Below are 18,375 nucleotides of genomic sequence, written 5' to 3'. Positions count from 1 at the left end.
TTTCTCGTTTTCGAGTGCTACAGAAGCCTTAACAGTTGAGTTTGACATGGCCCACATTTCTACAATTCAGAAACTCAATTTCACTTCATTTAGCAGTGTAAGCAAAATTGTGTGAATAGAAACAGTCCAGACTGAATTAGTGATCACTTGCTACAGTATAAATCTACTCTGAGGTTGAGGTTGTCTTTGAGCCCAGTCTTTCTTGTGGCTTCTGCCTGCCAAGCCCATGTACCAGACATATCCAAATGTACTTAACCAGCAGCAACTCAGCAGCACAAAGTACACTTTAGGTGTGTACATGCAGGCATTAAAACATGGCTTGGGGCTGTATTGGTCTCATTGTACGGCTTTCATTACTACACCTTTATAGTTTTGTTACAGTTCCAATAAAACTGTGACAACCAAGCAGCCAATGTAATAAGGAAATTAACAGGGTGATATTATGAAGAATCTGGAGCTCAGCAATGATTCCTAAGCAGACACTGAATATTCTAGTAAGAGCAGTTAGTTTTGCAAGCTGCAATGAAGTACATATTAAAAAATGTTCTATTACATTTCCTGCTTCCAGGGTTTTATAACCATTTGGCCACTATAGTCTCAGGCCAAGATAAAATAAAATGATACTGTCCTCCTTGAGTATTGGATTGGAAAGTATTGGAATGTATGAAGTATTGGAAACATAAGGCCATTTCTTCTGTTTTGCTGTATTCTGAAGATATTTGGATTTAAGATCAAATTATGCATCAGAAATTCAATATTTTAGCTTTCATTTCTGGATATTCATTCATTGTCTATACCCGCTTATTCCTAGGACTCCTAGGGTCACAGGGGTCTGCTGGAGCCTATCCCAGCACACACAGGGCAAAAGGCAGGGGTACACCCTGGACAGGTCACCAGTCCATCACAAGGCCACACATAGACAAACAACCACACACACGGGCAATTTAGAATTACCAAACAACCTAATGTACATGTCTTTGGACTGTGGGAGGAAACCCACACAGGCACAGGGAGAACATGCAAACTCCACACAGAAAGGCCCCAGCCTGTTCGACCCCAGGATTCAAACCCAGGACCTTCTTGCTGTGAGGCAACAGTGCTAACCACTAAGCCACCACACTGCCCCCATTTCTGGATATTTACATCTAAAATGTTTAGAAACAGACAGCCTTAAATGTAATTCAAGTAAATAACACGTAATGTTGCATATCCTTTGTTTCCAATAACAGTTTCATTCTTCTTTTGTGATACTTTTCCAGGCTTGTACCACAGCTTCCTTCAATTGTTCTTTCTTTTATTGGGTTTCTCCCCAGGAGATGAAATGCATGCTTAGTTGAGTTAAGGTCTAGTGATCAACTTAGTCAGTCTAAAACCTCATATTTTGATTCCAAAAGTTAGTGCAGACTGGACTGAAAACCAGAATTTCACAGAGATATTACAAAGAGGTTGAAGAAATCGGAGCAGAGTTGAAACGGGAGGGTCACAGAATGAATGAAATGCTTTCAGAATGAAAATTCGGGCCCAACAGAATATCACTGTAAATGAACACAAGATTATGTCCAAATTAATATGTGTTGTCTTTTTGTCCTAGTTAAACATACATCTACATAAATACATATGTATAACCCATCTTTCTGAAATAAACAGTGTGTAAAAAGGGTTGACAAATTTTCCAGCCTGGTCTCAGACTACCGCTGAGCAATGTCTTAGCACCATGTGACTGTGTCCTCACGGGGAATCCCATGATTTTTTGGCAAACATTCTAGATCCTCTATCTCCAGTGCTAGGAAACATTTTCACACAGTAAAGACACATAGTGCTGTGCATTTCAGTTTACTAGCATGTGAATTACAGAACCACAGAGGATATGAAAAATCATAATATGCATGACGGTGTTTTGTATATAATAAAAATCCAATGAAACCAAAATGATAGTATTAAGCTAAATATTCAAGATTCAAATCATTTTCTGCAATCCACATCACCAAACCCTCGTCCTCTTCTTAATAGTGTCTGTGTGTACCAGTGAGTAAACAACTTTAGCTTTGGTTTTTGAGTAACACCCATCAACTGGAAAATCTAACTGTAATGTAAACACTAAAATAGATGCCAGACAACCTCCCCGTGATTCATGCTCGAGCCTGGAGTCAGAGAGCAAATTGAAGCTAAATGCATTTATTTTCTGTTGGTGACATGACTGATCTGAAACCAGTGGACGGCCATTAGGAAAGAAGCATTCAATGGCGTTAGATGTAATTGATATTGATTTGCTTTGCAGACTTTTATCCAAAATGATCCATCACTTACAAATCCAAGCATACAGCTTAGAATTCATTCAAGGGTTCAATCATGCAGACTGAAGATCTCACAATCCTAACCATTCTTAAGAGATTTACAGATCTACAAGCCTGCACTGCTTATCCAAGCTTAACAGTGACATTTTATGCCTTTCGCCTACTCGGCAGGATTAAGACGGTTTAACTCAGAGAGTAAAGTGCAGTGTGCATATGCATCAAAGAGACAGCATTTAGATAATGGCTATCGGTAAGCACTTAAAAGTGGATGGTAAGCATCTTTGATATTGATGTTAAAAGTAGAATATTTTTGAGAGTCAAAGTTGCTGCATCAGCAGTGTACTGATTGTTCCATTAGTGGAGGAGTCGTTCAGCATCTATAGAAATTCTCCCAAATCCTGTGTTATTGTAAACATAGACCTGCTAAATTTAGAAGCAGAGAGCGAGAGAGCGAGAGAGCGAGAGAGAGAGAGAGAATACATTAAGGAACTGTGGCTCTGAACGGAAGCTGCTTAAGGTCTATGGATTTGCAGGGAGTAAAGGTGCTATTCTAGTGCTGTATGTTGTAGCTTAGACCATCAGTGCTGACTGGAGAGAGCAGACAGACAAGGGTGGACCACTTTTCAGCTCTATTCTCATCCCTCAGTCTTTTCCTTCCCTTCTTTAACCAGGGAACAGTAGGCTTAAAATAACACTCGCCAATCCCACTGTTACATTGGCCACTCACCATACCCTTATTTATGCACCCTGTGACACAAGCTTTATATGGTCAAAGGTACCCTTTCCATGTGTAAACTATGAACAGCACTGCAATACTTCCTACCTTTGCACATATATGATCCAAAAAGAGTTAGTACCCTTCAGACAACACAACATGGATCAGACTAGAAACTAAACACTGAAGTGACATGCCATGCCATGCCATGCAGAACAGAACAGAAGCAGAGGGAAAAAAGAGAAACAAGTTTGTTGTTGGAGTAAAATGGTTGATGCATAACTGGAATCGTAGTGTAAGCATTGGATATCAGGGAACACGTCTGTGTTCCCTGTGAGAGCTCAGAGCACTACCTTTTATGGTGCCTAGATCTAGATCTATGGTGCCTAGATCTCGCAGATTTATAAATCCTCCAAATCTAAAGGCACTGGACTGGGGGAAAGGTAAAGAAAAACCGCTCCCAGTTTTAGATAAGACAGAACAGCTGTAGTCAGAACATATTTAGCCAGAAACTCAGTTAACATCAATAAACAGATGGATCACTGATTACTCTAAATTTCTCCATTCCTTTCAACAACTCAAGGGTCTTTTTTTTCTCATGGTAAGTCAGATAAATAGGACTTGACGAGTGTACATAGCAGAAACCTTAGCAGTGTGTGGTGACATGCACAATGAAGAAAAAAACAATCAAGATTAGAATTGATTTCATCTCATTTTAAATTTATTGTAACAAAAAAAACCATACTTAACATAATAAAATGTATTGCCATACTCTGAAACAAATTAAAGATGTAAAAATGCTCATACACAAAGAAGAGTAATAAACATATGGTTTAAAGCCATGTAGCCTCTACAAAACACTATGACTGTCCCAAAATTCTGATTAACTCCATCTCTGTATCTTTCCGTCTCTGTATAAAAAAAATGAGCAGAGAGCTAATGTCTACCCTCATGTTTCAAGAGGTCACTTTATACATCTCAAGACATTCCTGTAGTATTCTAGTCCCTTGGTTTGGTAGCAAAAGTGAGGTATCCTGTGTGTCCAGCCATCTCTCTAGGTGGTGTAGCAGTCTTGCAGGTCACTGAAGAGTAGCTGGGGTTTGCTGCAGGTGGGACATCCTCCGGAGCAGGGTCAGAGGTTATCTTGGTACTATCTGTTTCTCCCTCCTCTGGGCCGAAGTCCGGTAAGGACAGAGTGACGGAGCGGACATCGTGTACTCTCTGCAGAACCTCCAGAGTACAGATCTCCTTAAAGCCATGATCCAGCAGACTTTCACATGTCCTCTGGACCTGCTCGATACATGGAGAGAACGAGCACAAACGACCCCCTGCACAGAGAGAAAGGACAAGCAGAGGTGCAGAGTTACGTATACAGAATATATATGTATATGCTCACTTAGCAACAGCACATTAATGGACCAAAAAAAACATTGTTAGACATGAACAGAATGAAGTCTTCTTTCACTTCACTACCAGTCTGTGTTCTAAACATTTCAGGACACCAGTCTGCTCTACAAAGCATGTGTGAAATAAAACAAAAAAAGACAAAAACAAAAGAGAAATAAGGTATGGTGAACAGCCATATACAGCAGGCAAGTCAAGTCAATAGTAATAAACTGCAGATGAGTGACGGCTCTGTTCATAGCATGTGTTCAAGAAATACAGGGAGCAGAGAAAGGAAAGAGGTGAAGCTAGCAGTTGGCAATTTCCCTGCCCTTCTATAAAGTCTCTCTTTCTCAGGGAAACTTACTGGGATTCTTGTTATACATTAAAGCTAAAACTTGTTTGTTTGTGATCTGTTCAAGTCTATCTAGTGCATTTGGCACACATATTAAGATCGTCAGTGCAGTGAGCCAATATGACCTCAGTAACCCTGACAAATAAACTGACCAAAGGGAACGTGTGTACATGTGGTGAGTGGTCTACATGTTACTCAATTGATTATGTGGTAGGGAATGCTCCAGTATGCTGATAAACTTTATGGACAGTAAAAACCTAAATAGCTTAAAAAAAAAATAAAATAAAGTAATAAACTGAAGAGATAGAGAGAGTGAGAAGGAGTCAGAGTATGTCTGAAATGTTCCACAGACAAATAAGGCCATTCCATGCAAACCAAGTCATAAACATAGACTCATGGTTTCCTGGCAACAGCAGTACAGCAGCCTCGGAAAGAGGAAAGTCAGGGCAGCGTGGGAGTCCTCCATGCACTCCAAGCACTAAACATGAGTAGGCCATCAGCCAAGCAATGACAGGTATTACACAGAAAGAGCAGGAAAGAGAGAGAAAACTGCTGTAGGAGTTCACAGACAACAGGAGTCAAACTTCTATCACCTTATAACATGCAGCTTTTTTGAAAATGTGAGTTGAGGCTAAACAAAGCTCAGTCGAACATTCTGCACAATACATGCACCATACATACTGTTCAATGTTCTCATATAAGAAGGCTGTACATACAGAGCAGTTATTAGAAGAGCTTTGGCTAACACCCTGCATTTATATTGGAGTTCTCTCAATAAGGAATCCTATTCCCTCAACCTAACCTCTCTGCAGTCTCACAATCTATCCCTTTATGGTCAAAAGCTTGTCGCTGTGTATCTTTACATGTGTGCAAGTGTGTGTGTGTGTGTGTGTGTGTGTGCGAGAGAGAGAGAGAGAGAGAGAGATAAGCTTGCAAGCTTCTAACCAGAGATATAAACAAACCTAAAAAATTAAATTGCGTTTATGGTCATGTACGACAATTTAAATATTTAAAATTGGAATCTGGGATCTTAATAACTTAATACAATTTTTCGGATAACATTTGTGTTGCTTGATGTAGGTAAGAGAATAAATGCTTTCTATCAGCATATCATTTCAGCAAACGTTAGTATGTATGCTAAAAGAAATTAACATCCCTATCCATTCATTCATTCATTGTCTATACACACTTATTCCTAGGATTCCTAGGGTCACGGGGTCTGCTGGAGCCTATCCCAGCGCACATAGGGTGAAAAGCAGGGGAACACCCTGGACAGGTCACATCCCTATCCCTCAATTCAAAAATGTAATGAAGCCTTGATTAATGCCACACAGTGTAACTGCAATGAGCTGAGCAGCAGACAAGTCCAGGCCTGCTGGCTGGACATGAAGCCACTCAGCTGCAGCAACATGCATGAGCACTTATGCACAGAGCTGTTTGGCCATATCCACTAACAATCAGCAGTAAGCTGGGTCATAAAATATTAACTGTGCATTAGACAAAATGTTGCCTATACAACTGTATCAATCATTTATTAAATAAGAAGAGGATAAGCTAGTTTAAAATTGAATGTCCTTCAATAAGCCAAGTTAAATGCACTGGCAATAGTGCGTTTATAGACATGAGAGATGTGATGCATCCTTGTGTGTTGTGTTGCCATAACAATGCTGTTTACATAAACTACTAAAATAAAAATACACAGAAGCTTATCCAGATATAACACAAAACACAATACTCTTACACGTGTCCTTGTCTGACCAGTGGGATATAGTATTCTATTTTCTATCTTTTTTTAATATGTTGTATACATGCGAGTTTCAGTCTACTCTTCAGACACATGGGTGAATGGTGTAATTCCTACATGAATAATACAAATCTTATGAGTAAATGATTCACAGAAAAAAATGACTGTTACCAGTCAATACTTCCTCAGTAAGAGGACAATAATAGCAAGGCATCTTGCCAACAGAACACTTACAAGCCTTTAACACATGCATATAGTGTCTCAGACAAGGGACAGGTGTGCAGGAGCACCAGACATTCAGAGAACTGGATGTTTAGCTATATAACAGCAATATTATAGGAAACAGAACACTTTTTTGCAGGTGGCCTAGACAAGAACAAAACTGTACCAAATTGGCCAAAGTAAGTACAATTTCCCTTATTGAGAATCTTAACCTTTATCTCCATGCCCCTTAAAAACAAGTGACACATATACGTACCCCTGGGTTTGAATGCTTTCTTGGCATGTATGATGGCCTCCCATGGTGATGGGATGTCCAGAAATACAGCATCGGCTATCCCCACAACACCAAAGCCGTCTTTGCACACATCCTGGTTACGGACAGTCACTAGATGGCCCACTTTGTGATCGCTGAACTCTTGTGCTGCCTTTTCTGCCCGTTGGGCATGGAACTCGACTGTGTGCAGGTGGCCATTGGGTGCGATGGTGCGAAGAATGGCGTGGGACAGTGAACCGCTCCCAGTGCCTGTCTCACACATTCACAGGCAGAAAAAGGAAAAAACATTTACAACATGCTTTATTTAGAAAACAGGGAAAATTCAATGAAATGATCACATTTAATTTAGGTTATAGTAATGATACAGGTGTATAACTAGTATCAGAGAGAAGCCAGTAAGCTGGTACATTCAAGACAAGAGATTTTGTTATAGATTATGTTAAGCACAGACAGATTAGATAAAGATATTAATAAAGCTATATATCTATTTTAAATAGTAAAATATTTATCTGACTGAAGCTCAGTGTTACTCATCATGTCAATACACCAAGGAGCAGGTCGATATTTTCACTGTATGACTGTATGATCATCACACCCATATGTGGATCTTCTCCAAATTGATACCACAACGTTGAAAGCAAACAACTGTCTAGAGTGGCTTTGAATGCTCTATAGCTCCTCATCACTGGCACTAATGAGCCAAAACCTGTTCCACTGCAATGTCCCTGTGCACAAAGCAAGCTCCATAAAGGCATAAATTGGCAAGGTTGGTATGGAAGAACTTAAGTGGCTTGGACAGAGCCTGGATCCAAATCGATTTTTGGGATGAACTGGAATAATGACCAGGCCTCCTTGCCCAAAATCAGTGCCTGACCTGTTGAGGCTGAATGAGCACAAATTCCCAAAGTCACACATCTAAATTAAGTGGAAAGCCTTCCTATAGGAGAAGAGGTTATTATAACAGCAAAGGGGGACTAAATCTAGAATCGGATCTTCAAAAAGCGCATACAAGTGTAACTGGCCTTGCGTCCACAAACGTTTAGCCATACAGTCTAAATTAAAAAAATATAGCATGTAAGAATAAATTTACCCTTCTGCCCACACATACAAGTGTACACCCACATATTTACAGGCAAACACATAGAAAGACAGAGAAGTATACATGCCAACTCCTCCTGTCCACAGTGTTACATCACCATAGCTTTTGTTTAACAACAACAATGCAGTCAATGTTCAGTTCGCAGGGTGGTATTCAGATGGAAGAGGATAGCTGAAGTCACAATCATAGATCAGGAAAGGAGACGGCCAAAGAGAGCAGAGTGACCAAGAGAAAAATGAGATGATAAGATAAGTATAACAAAAGGGTTCATACCACGAGACAGGGCTGAACAACAAACAGAAAAACAACACAGAAGCAAAATATTTTGCTGTTCAGCTCAGGTATACTGAAGTCAGTACTGACTACAATCACAAAAACAACACAATGTGTGTGAGAGACTCTGCTCTGCCCTCCACTTAAGCATTGCTTAAAAATCATTCAGAATACCACGCAGTTGAACAATCCAGCTAAAGAGAGGTGGCTGCAGAGTACCGAGAGGGTGTGTATGTCCTCTGAGGCCATTAAATAGATCCATTCAGATTACGAGTTGCTCCCACTTAGTGAATGAGCAAACAGACAGAAAGGAAAACACCACACAGACAGAGAAAGGAGTCATACATGGAAAAGGAAAAACAGCACATAAAAAGCGGAGGAAAGAGAGAGAAGGAAAATATTATGGAAAAATAGTCAAGGGAATAAACTTTTCCACACAATTTTTTTAATGAGTTCCTAAAACAAGTTGTTTTTATATAAACACTGTTGTTTCATAGAATCTGTTTTAGATAAATTACACAAGGAACTAAAGAAAGGCTGCAAAGGTGTCATATGGTGCAAATCCTCTCATAATTACAGGGCAGTGAAAAAGGGTTGTGGTTTCATTCTGTATGGTGAAAATTTTTCCTTCAAAATATTAAGTAAGGACAGAAAGGGAGGGATGTGCTAACAGTGTTCAAGACATGCCACATCACCACCAAACTGGTTAATAATTAGTTTTGATATGTACTGACCTATATGTACCAAAAGTATAAGAACCTCTTAACATCCATTTTAACTGGTACCAACTAATCCACAGTGCTACAGTAAGCTGTCGTTTTATGGGCACTTCAATAATGGGGTTAGAAATCATACCTTTATCATATCGGTCAGTCAATGTACACAGAACCAGATAAGCTAGATTCAGAAGGTGACCCTCTTTCTCCTAAAAGCACACATTACTAAACCTGCTTAAGTAATCCTTGATACGTACTGCAAACTTACTCAGCTCAATCACAAAGTCACTTTCAGTAAAGTTAGTTAAACAGATCATACGCAACTATTTAAACAAGCACTACCACCACTGTGCTTAAAATCACTGACCATTAATCCAACTGAGCATTGCAGTTTTACAATATAGAGATTTGCATTTTTCCAATGCATGACAACAGACACAAACATATCACAAATATGACATGATATCACAAAGATATCACAAATATGGTCAGGTGGATCAACATTAAAATTCTCATATGCCTGACATAACGCCAGAACTGAAAACAGCTTGGACATCTGAGTAAAACTGAACAAAAAAAGAAGTTTCTAGTAGAGAAACAGCTTTAGTAAATTATGAGCACATAATACCCAAGTACTCCCAAAGGAAGGTCCAATTCAGAATGAACTCCTAGAATAACCTTAACATTATCCTGCATGGTAAAATTTTGTATGGTAAAAGCAACATTTTAGAAGCTCATCAGGTTTCAGATTTAGCCTGACATTCAAAAGGAAACATTCAACAAATGGGTTATTGGCTTAGTTAGTTAAAAATGCCTTTTGGATGAGCCTTTAATTTTTTTTTTTTTTTTAAATATCTCAATTACTAAAAGTTACACCGATCAGGAATAACATAATGACCACATGAATAATATTGTGTTGTGCATGGACTCAACTAGATCCCTGAAGGTGTGCTGTGGTATCTGGCACCAAGATGTTAGCAGCAGATCCTTGGCCCCCACCTTGCAACTTACAGGACTTAAAGGATACTTACAGGACTTAAATGATACTTTTTGTAGATACTGACCACTGTAAACCAGGAACACCCCACAAGAGCTGCAGTTTTGGAGATGCTCTGATCCAGTCGTCTAGCCATTACAAATTGGTCCTTGTCAAACTCGCTCAAATCCTTACGCTTGCCCATTTTCCCTGTCTCTAACATCAACTTTGAGGACAAAATGTTCACTTGCTGCCTAATATATCCCTCCCACTAACAGGTGCAATGATGAGGAGATAATCAGTGTTATTCACTTCACCTCTAACTGCTCATAATGTTATGCCTGATCGGTGTATGAGTTTAATGTAAGATTAAATATGCATTCTCTCAAAATTCTAATTCAGTTAATCATGGTATAACTTAGCAAAATAGTGTCTAGCAACAAAATCCTAGAGAGACTGTTAGCTTCAGCTGTCTCACCTGATTCACACACAACAGAGCCTGGTTTGAGGTCCAGCATCAAGGTGATGTTGGCGATGTCTGTTGTGTAAAGGATTTGGGTTCGGTGAGGCAGATTCACAGTCCATAGCTCGGGAGTGGGATGCAGAACATACACCCATCCACCCTTACTGCATGTTACTTTCGAACCAAACCGTCGACCGATTAAATCAGTGGAGTGCCGAATGGCTCCATAGCGGGTCTGTGTTTGAGCACCAGATTCCACTTTGATGGGCATCATGGAATCATGCCCAAGAAAGATGATGACCACATCTCCTTCCTGAATGAGCTCTGAGTACTCCACAAAACTCATGGGACAGTTGTGATTCACTGCAATATTGGAGAAAAAGAGTGTTATTCCAGTTATTGGACATATCAGGAACTGTTTCAATGTAATGAACTTTCACTTGAATTCAATTTTTATGTGCAGATAACCACAGTGATACAAACAGAAAAACTGCTGTTATAATAAACATCAGTACTCCTGGATGTCTGTCAATCAAATTAGTGAACAGGAACTAAGTGTTATATAACTGTCGATATTCCTTGCCAGCATAATTCGCGTAAATGTCCTTTATATCAGCTATGCAATCTATAAGAGGTAAAATAAAATATTTCTGATTCATAATCAACTATATCTGTATTATAGACAAAAATATTTGTGTAAGTGATTTTAAATCCATATTAAAATACCTACTTGGTCAAACTGGCTTATTCATAGTACTTTCCATGAAACTTACCATTTGTGATTATGTATACATTCAGTTTATCAATTAATATCTCTAGATAGATAGTTTTATTTATTTATTTATTTATTTATTTATTTACTAAGTATGGATTGTTTTATTTTTTGTAATACTGTTATTTTTTTATATTTTTTTTAAATATGTATTGTTTATACTTGTGGGTTGATTGTCTAATTTGTAATATAATTTTATGTAACTTTTGTATTATTTTTATAGAAATAAATATTAGTTTGAAGGGGTTTTTTACTTCTTTTTATTTTACATTTATTACTCAGAGTATCTATTATCCATCCCTTATCGAATTTCCAAACACTGCACGTGCAAGCCGTATCAGGACCGTTATTATTCAAATCACTTCCCAACCAAACTCCCCAGCTTTTAACGAACTTCGCGATCGTCTAGAGACTTCAGCCGAAGACAAGGCTACAATGGGCAACCTGTAAGTGTATGTTTATAGAGAAAAAAGCCTGTGTAAAGCATTTTATTATGAATAGTAGCACTTTAATCTAAATAGCAGCACTTTATTTTACTTCAGCATGGTCACTGTAACGATCTTTAGCATCTCTCGGGGCGCGAGCTAGCAAAGACTGCTAGCTCACATTTGCTAACAGAGGTTTTCACAAACTGAACGGTAACTGTGTCCTACAATAAAAGTGTAGAAATCAGTGCGAATGCAGTGTTAAATCTGCACAATGTTTCCATGAAAGTCAAAATTTCCCAACATAACTAGACTACTTCACAGAATACACGTCGTCGATTACCCTTTAGCTAACCCCGTCGTAGAAACACTATAGCTCCTAACATTCAATACTGCATTCAATATCCTAAGTGTTGTACATCTATTATACATCCTAAGTGTTGTATCCTAAGTGTTGTACATCTACATCTGATTATTGTTTTAAGAACAACAGCTCGTTTTTGGTGGGTAACTAATCAAGTGACGTTATTTGGCTTCACTAAAAATGATTTTAGGTGTGCAGATAGGTAAATAAACACTACTACATTTCTACACACGCTGGGTTTATATTAACAAGCATAATGTCTCTCTTCACGTATTTCTAACGAAATGTTTCAGACTTTCTGTGTTCTTCCTATTGTAAAAACTGATGGAAATCGCGACGCATGACATATGCATTAGTGCAGAAATATCGCAAAAATAAAAAATAAGGGAATGTCTACAGTTAACCATCATCGTAATGCCTAGAACTAAGAGAACCGTAATGCTTAGATCTAAGAGAACAGCAATGCCTATAAGGTCTATGAGTACATTGGGGAGCTGACAGGTTTGTTTGGTGCGATGTCTGTCCAGCTGAGGTCAGTTACATCAGGTCAGGTGCACAACATGCAGGAGTCTGCACACATTATTATTGTTTCCACAGCTATCTAACAGCTCCAGAGCATCATTTCACTCAGCCTCCTAGCTAGCCACGTTAGCAAACTGCAAGATCAGGTTTACCTGAGTTAAGACAGAATTTACACAAAATTGCGGTTTCCCTGTGTAAGTACACGTAAACAGCGATTATACCAAGACACTTACCTTTATTGAAAATGAACTAGAGCTTTATGTTGTCTCTCAGAGAAACCCGTCTACACACGTGTTAGTACAGCAACACCGACTCCGCCAGTAACTTGTCGCAGGCAGATGACGCAATGAAAGCCGACACTACTTCTTTGACCTTCCTCTGTTAGCTAGTGTAATTCACTTGCATATCGACAGTTATAATGTCGCTTCACTGTGCATAAATCATTCAACTATACATACATAAATGTATATATAAAACATATGATTCTTGAGGGATTCTTGAATTGCGCTTTCTTCAAAAACACACAGATACATGCAAATAGAGACGTTTATCATGATTGAAGTTATAGTTTAAACCACATGATTTGTAGACAACTATCTGCTTTAATGGAACACAATGCAAATTTCTTTTTTTAAATACACAATACTACGTGATAGAGCCCTGGAGGTTTATAAACGCTGCAGTTGCTCTCTAAACCCAGTGTCCTCAGCCTCACACTCTCCTAGTCCAATGAATGGACTACAAATATTAGCCAATAGGAGCCGCTCTTGAACACTATAAAATAAACGCTCCATCCCCAAACCCCTCGCCGGAGAGTAGGATAACTTTAGAGCTCGCGCACACACCCGGGAGTTTTGTGTTAATCTTGTCATCAAGTAGTAGTCCACAGGTAAGATTTCGGATTTTTTTTCCCCCAACAGAAACTAAAATTAAAAGGAAAGACAGAAGGTAGATTGCACGACTACCAGAAAACTCGGGGATCTGACTGAAGTGACTTAGTCTTTCCATTACAACATGAAGGACTTGGTTTTGATGAAGGAGGACGTGTGCCTGCAGCGTTTAACCACACATTCCCCTTCTTTACGATTTATGTTTAGACATTTTCCATGTGCGTCTGAGACCCATTTAAATGCGTACTCAGAAAATCTTTTCATTGTCTAGTAGCGGGTGTGGAGATAAATGATTTTGCGCGTATATTGTTCTCCTAGGCCAAGCTGTACATTCAGATTGTTTTAACACCGCATGCACCTCTTAATACTCGGACCTTTTTTTTGTTGTTGCGTGTGGTCCTATGTCTGAGTCTCTTAGAGGGTACAAGTTAATTTGTCCTTATTTGGCCAAGTAAGTCATTCCACTGTCCGGGTATACGTTACTTTCATGAGTTTCTATTTATAATCTATTTTGCCAAATTGTTATAATCGCCATTCTCACCATATTGTTTGTTCAGCAAAACCAAGCCCTTGTTTGGACGATTTGATTTGGTTTGTTCGTTTGTGGAAACGCTTACGATGTCTTTTTTTTGTATGGACTCCGTTCCTCGGTGCACTCAGGGAGCCTCCGCCATGCCTTTCGGAAACACCCACAACCAGCTGAAGATGAAGTACTCTGCTGAAGCAGAGTTTCCTGACCTGACCAAGCACAACAACCACATGGCCAAAGTGCTCACCCCGGCCATATACGAGCGCCTGCGCAGCAAACAGACACCGAGTGGCTTCACGCTGGATGATGTGATTCAGACCGGAGTCGATAATCCAGGTAAAGCTGCTTAAATGGCTTTTGCCCGAACGCAAAAGCCGAAACCATCTACTTGAAGCAGCACAGTTCAGTCAGCGAAAGCAATCATTGGGTAATTTATCACGACTGCTAACAAAACAGGCTCGGCCAAATAAATCAACATCTTCATGGTCTGTCAGATGTGTTGAAGTAGGGAAAGTTGCTGGAGTATTTGTCCTGGTGCTGTCTGGGGCAAACGGTACAAATGGTTTGTTTTAGAACTATATTCAGACCTATTTCAGATGGTGAATGTAACTTGGTGTTCAAAAGCACAGGAGTAGTGTTTATTTATTTATTTTTTATTTAGAAATGCTGTACAATGACCATGCTGAATTAAAAAAAAATCCAAGAAAGGCTTTAACAGTCTTAGCTCTCCAACAGCAGTAGAGTATTGATGTAAAACTTAACTGCGTTAAGTACATTTTTCTGAATTCCCAGATTACTTCTCTGTAGATTGTGTTCCTGTGTTTTGTATTTGTGTAGCAATCAAAAACCAAGCACTCATGCCATCAAGAAGCTGTCTGCTGAGGATGAATACCCAGACCTCAGCCAGCATAGCAACCATATGGCCAAAGTTATGACACTGGAATTGTACAAGAAGCTCCGTGAGCGCTCCACTCCAAATGGATTCACCATAGATAAAGTCATTCAGACTGGTGTAGATAATCCTGGTAATGGAACAATCTCAGAATAGACATTATGCTTTTCTTATAGAATCAAGTGACTGTCCAGGACTGAAGAGTTTTTTTTGCAGTGAAACTTAAATTAGATTAGCAAGGAAAAAGATTTCCAGGCACAAGTTATGTTCCTTGTATATTATTGTAATTGTGCTTTATGTACTCTAGTGTGCCTTTTGTGAAACCCTTTCTGTATGCATGTAGAGCTGAGATTTCATGTCTCCATCCTAGGTCACCCCTTTATTATGACTGTGGGCTGTGTGGCGGGAGATGAGGAAACCTATGATGTGTTTAAGGAGCTGCTGGACCCGGTCATCCAGGACAGACATGGTGGATACAAACCCACTGATAAACACAAAACTGACTTGAACCCAAGCAACCTCAAGGTACAGTCATGACTTGCAATATACCAGCTACTGCAATGTGTGCAGACCTCTTGCTAACAAGCTTTACTAGTTGGCACATGGCATTATTCAGAACTTCTTTTTTTTTTTTTTTTTTTTTTTCCCCCCCATATAAAGGGTGGGGATGATCTGGATCCTAACTATGTGCTGAGTTCTCGCGTGCGAACAGGCAGGAGCATCCGTGGCTTTTGCCTGCCACCACACTGCAGTCGTGGAGAGAGGAGAGCTATTGAAAAACTTTCTGTGGAAGGTATATTTTAACAGCAGACCATGGCTCCATCTAGTGGAGAAACTGCTAAACTGTCTTTTAGTAGTGCATATGCACTTTCCTACCCATTGCATCATTAAAGCATAAACCCACAAATTTGTCTGGGTATGTTAAGACCTTTTCTTTTCAAAACTGGCATAACCAAGAATTGGGGTTCTGTTGACTCTTTGATTTGGAGCTTAATTATTCAAATGATAAATGGTGATTGCAACTGAAACCACCTGACATGGACCAGCACTGAAATGTCAGGTTATAGGTTATGCTAAGCCCCTATATATTGCTGTAATGATAACAAATGGGGAAATGTTTCAAATTGGGCATTCACTGACCATCTTTGTTTTCTCTCTTGTAGCTTTAGGTGCCCTGAGTGGAGACCTTAAGGGGAAATATTATGCTCTGAAAAATATGACTGAAGCTGAACAGCAGCAGCTGATTGATGACCACTTCTTGTTTGACAAGCCTGTATCTCCCCTGTTGTTGGCCTCTGGAATGGCCCGTGATTGGCCTGATGCCAGGGGAATATGGTAAGTGTCAGAGTACCCACTGTATAGAATATATACTGGGGTGCTTCCACTTGTGTGACGGTAGTATTGATTACTATTACACAATGCACTATTATGCTTTATATCCTATAACTGTATCAGTGCACACCTAATATTTAACCCTATATTTATGTAATTATGTATATGGCCATGTGTGAAAGAAATTGGGCAGTTATCTGTAGTAAAATTTGAGGATTAATGATTACTGGGAATACAGATTTGAGTGTATATATAATCTTGGTCAGATCAGCATATTTTTCAGCTAGGTTTATGAAAAGAATGATCAACAATCCACAAAGATATGTAATCAATTTTCTTAAATGTATTTAAGGGAAATTTCTATTTATTTGCATAGGTCTGACAGGACATGTACTATTGGAATACTACTTGAATGAGAACAGTGTTTGATATTTATCAGCTAGTGCTAATGTGCTTTAGAGTTAATGACAAAATATATAATGGATTTACCTGGATGCCAAAATCACCTTTATGAAATGAATAAAATACTGCTTCCCTGACCACTGTGAACACTAGTAATTGCCAGTACTGAGGGCAGTGGTCCTGGTTTATACCACTAGACATTTATGGTTATGAAAAAGGCATGCCCTTACATCAGTTTAGTAATTAAATGTCACCCAATGAGCTGTGCTGACAGTTTAGTGCTACATTTATGAATGGAGTAAATGGGTTGGAGTGCTTAACAATGCTTTGTATACTTTTTAGTGTTGTGGTAGCACCATATAGACAGTGTACTAGCTTTTGTCCCAGTTTAGTGGGTATGTTGATCAATCAACTGTTCTGCTTTACACTACATGACTAAGATTAAATTTGAGCCAATCATTTTTGATAGCCCTGGCTATTTAAGAAACTTGATGCAGCAGTCCCATTTGTAAATCACACCTTTTTAATGATTTTCAGGCACAATGACAACAAAACATTCCTTGTGTGGGTGAATGAGGAGGATCACTTGCGTGTCATTTCCATGCAGAAAGGTGGCAACATGAAGGAAGTGTTTACTCGTTTCTGCACAGGCCTCACAAAGGTAATCTGCTAATCTGTGTTCGAGTGGGATTATTTCATAGTTCAAGTAGTTGATTAACTTGTCTGCTGAACTGTTCTGTACATAACTGATGCTTTCTGACTTGTACCCTTTCAGATTGAGGAGCTGTTCAAGAGCAAGGGACATGCGTTTATGTGGAATGAGCACCTGGGCTATGTCCTCACCTGTCCTTCTAACCTGGGTACAGGTCTGCGTGGAGGTGTGCATGTCAAACTCCCCAATCTAAGCAAGCACAACAAGTTTGAGGAGGTGCTCAAAAGATTACGCCTGCAAAAGCGCGGAACAGGTAAATGTTAAAGCCTTTATAAGAAGGTAACATGTTATGAAGCACATGGTACTGCCCTCAGTATGGTGTTGGTAGTCTATGTGGCTGGTTCTGGCAGTAATACTAATGGCTGTATTCAATGTCAGGTGGTGTGGACACTGCTGCAGTGGGTGGTGTGTTTGATATCTCTAATGCTGACCGGCTGGGCTTCTCGGAGGTGGAGCTTGTTCAAATGGTGGTGGATGGTGTGAAGCTGCTGGTGGAGATGGAGAAGCGACTAGAGAAAGGCCAGGCCATTGATGACCTCATACCTGCTCAAAAGTAAATTCAGCAACCATCCTTCTACCTCACTCACTCCAAAATGCCCCTTTTCATCCCCACTCCAAATCAACTCCTTTGAGGTTAATAAAAGAATGTATATTGTATTTAAGATGCCTTTATGGTTACAAATGAATTAAACACTCTACCAGTCTAATCTGTCTGCTGTCTTGTTCAAATCAATAAAGGTTAAAGCCATAACAAATGGACCTATTCAATTGTATAAAGATGATTTCCTATGAAATTGTTTAAAATAAATTTGTCATCTTGTCATAAAATCAGTATTGAAGTGAACAATTGGTTAACATGCATGTCTTTTACCAGCCTTCCTTGAGTAGTAAGCCATTTGCAGGAGTTGAGTTAAAATGTTTAGTAGTGTCATTAAAGTAATAAGCTGTGTAATCCCCCCTCTATCCTCTCACCTGTTCAGTGCCCTTGTCTACCTTGCCATAACCAAGGCAAGCTAAATCT

General features: G+C 39.3%; 2 protein-coding genes across 2 annotated transcripts; one reads left to right on the top strand and one right to left on the bottom strand.

Annotated features, from left to right (window-relative positions):
• Positions 1–3,724: 3,724 nt before the first annotated feature.
• trmt61a (tRNA methyltransferase 61A) lies at positions 3,725–12,988 on the bottom strand. The gene is made up of 4 exons (XM_058385774.1): positions 12,831–12,988; positions 10,530–10,877; positions 6,970–7,236; positions 3,725–4,337 (listed from the first exon to the last, which is right to left on the bottom strand). Exons 2-4 carry the CDS (start codon positions 10,858–10,860, stop codon positions 4,009–4,011), a joined length of 927 nt encoding a protein of 308 aa, XP_058241757.1. The 5' UTR covers positions 10,861–10,877; positions 12,831–12,988; the 3' UTR covers positions 3,725–4,008.
• A 339-nt stretch (positions 12,989–13,327) lies between these two features.
• Positions 13,328–18,061, top strand: ckba (creatine kinase, brain a). The gene is made up of 8 exons (XM_058385773.1): positions 13,328–13,486; positions 14,148–14,352; positions 15,279–15,433; positions 15,569–15,701; positions 16,072–16,243; positions 17,180–17,303; positions 17,418–17,607; positions 17,733–18,061. Exons 2-8 carry the CDS (start codon positions 14,160–14,162, stop codon positions 17,909–17,911), a joined length of 1,146 nt encoding a protein of 381 aa, XP_058241756.1. The 5' UTR covers positions 13,328–13,486; positions 14,148–14,159; the 3' UTR covers positions 17,912–18,061.
• Positions 18,062–18,375: the final 314 nt, after the last annotated feature.

Source organism: Hemibagrus wyckioides, linkage group LG03, assembly GCF_019097595.1.
Source record: "Hemibagrus wyckioides isolate EC202008001 linkage group LG03, SWU_Hwy_1.0, whole genome shotgun sequence".
Lineage (NCBI taxonomy): Eukaryota > Metazoa > Chordata > Actinopteri > Siluriformes > Bagridae > Hemibagrus > Hemibagrus wyckioides.
This window is presented reverse-complemented; position numbering and strand designations above follow the sequence as displayed.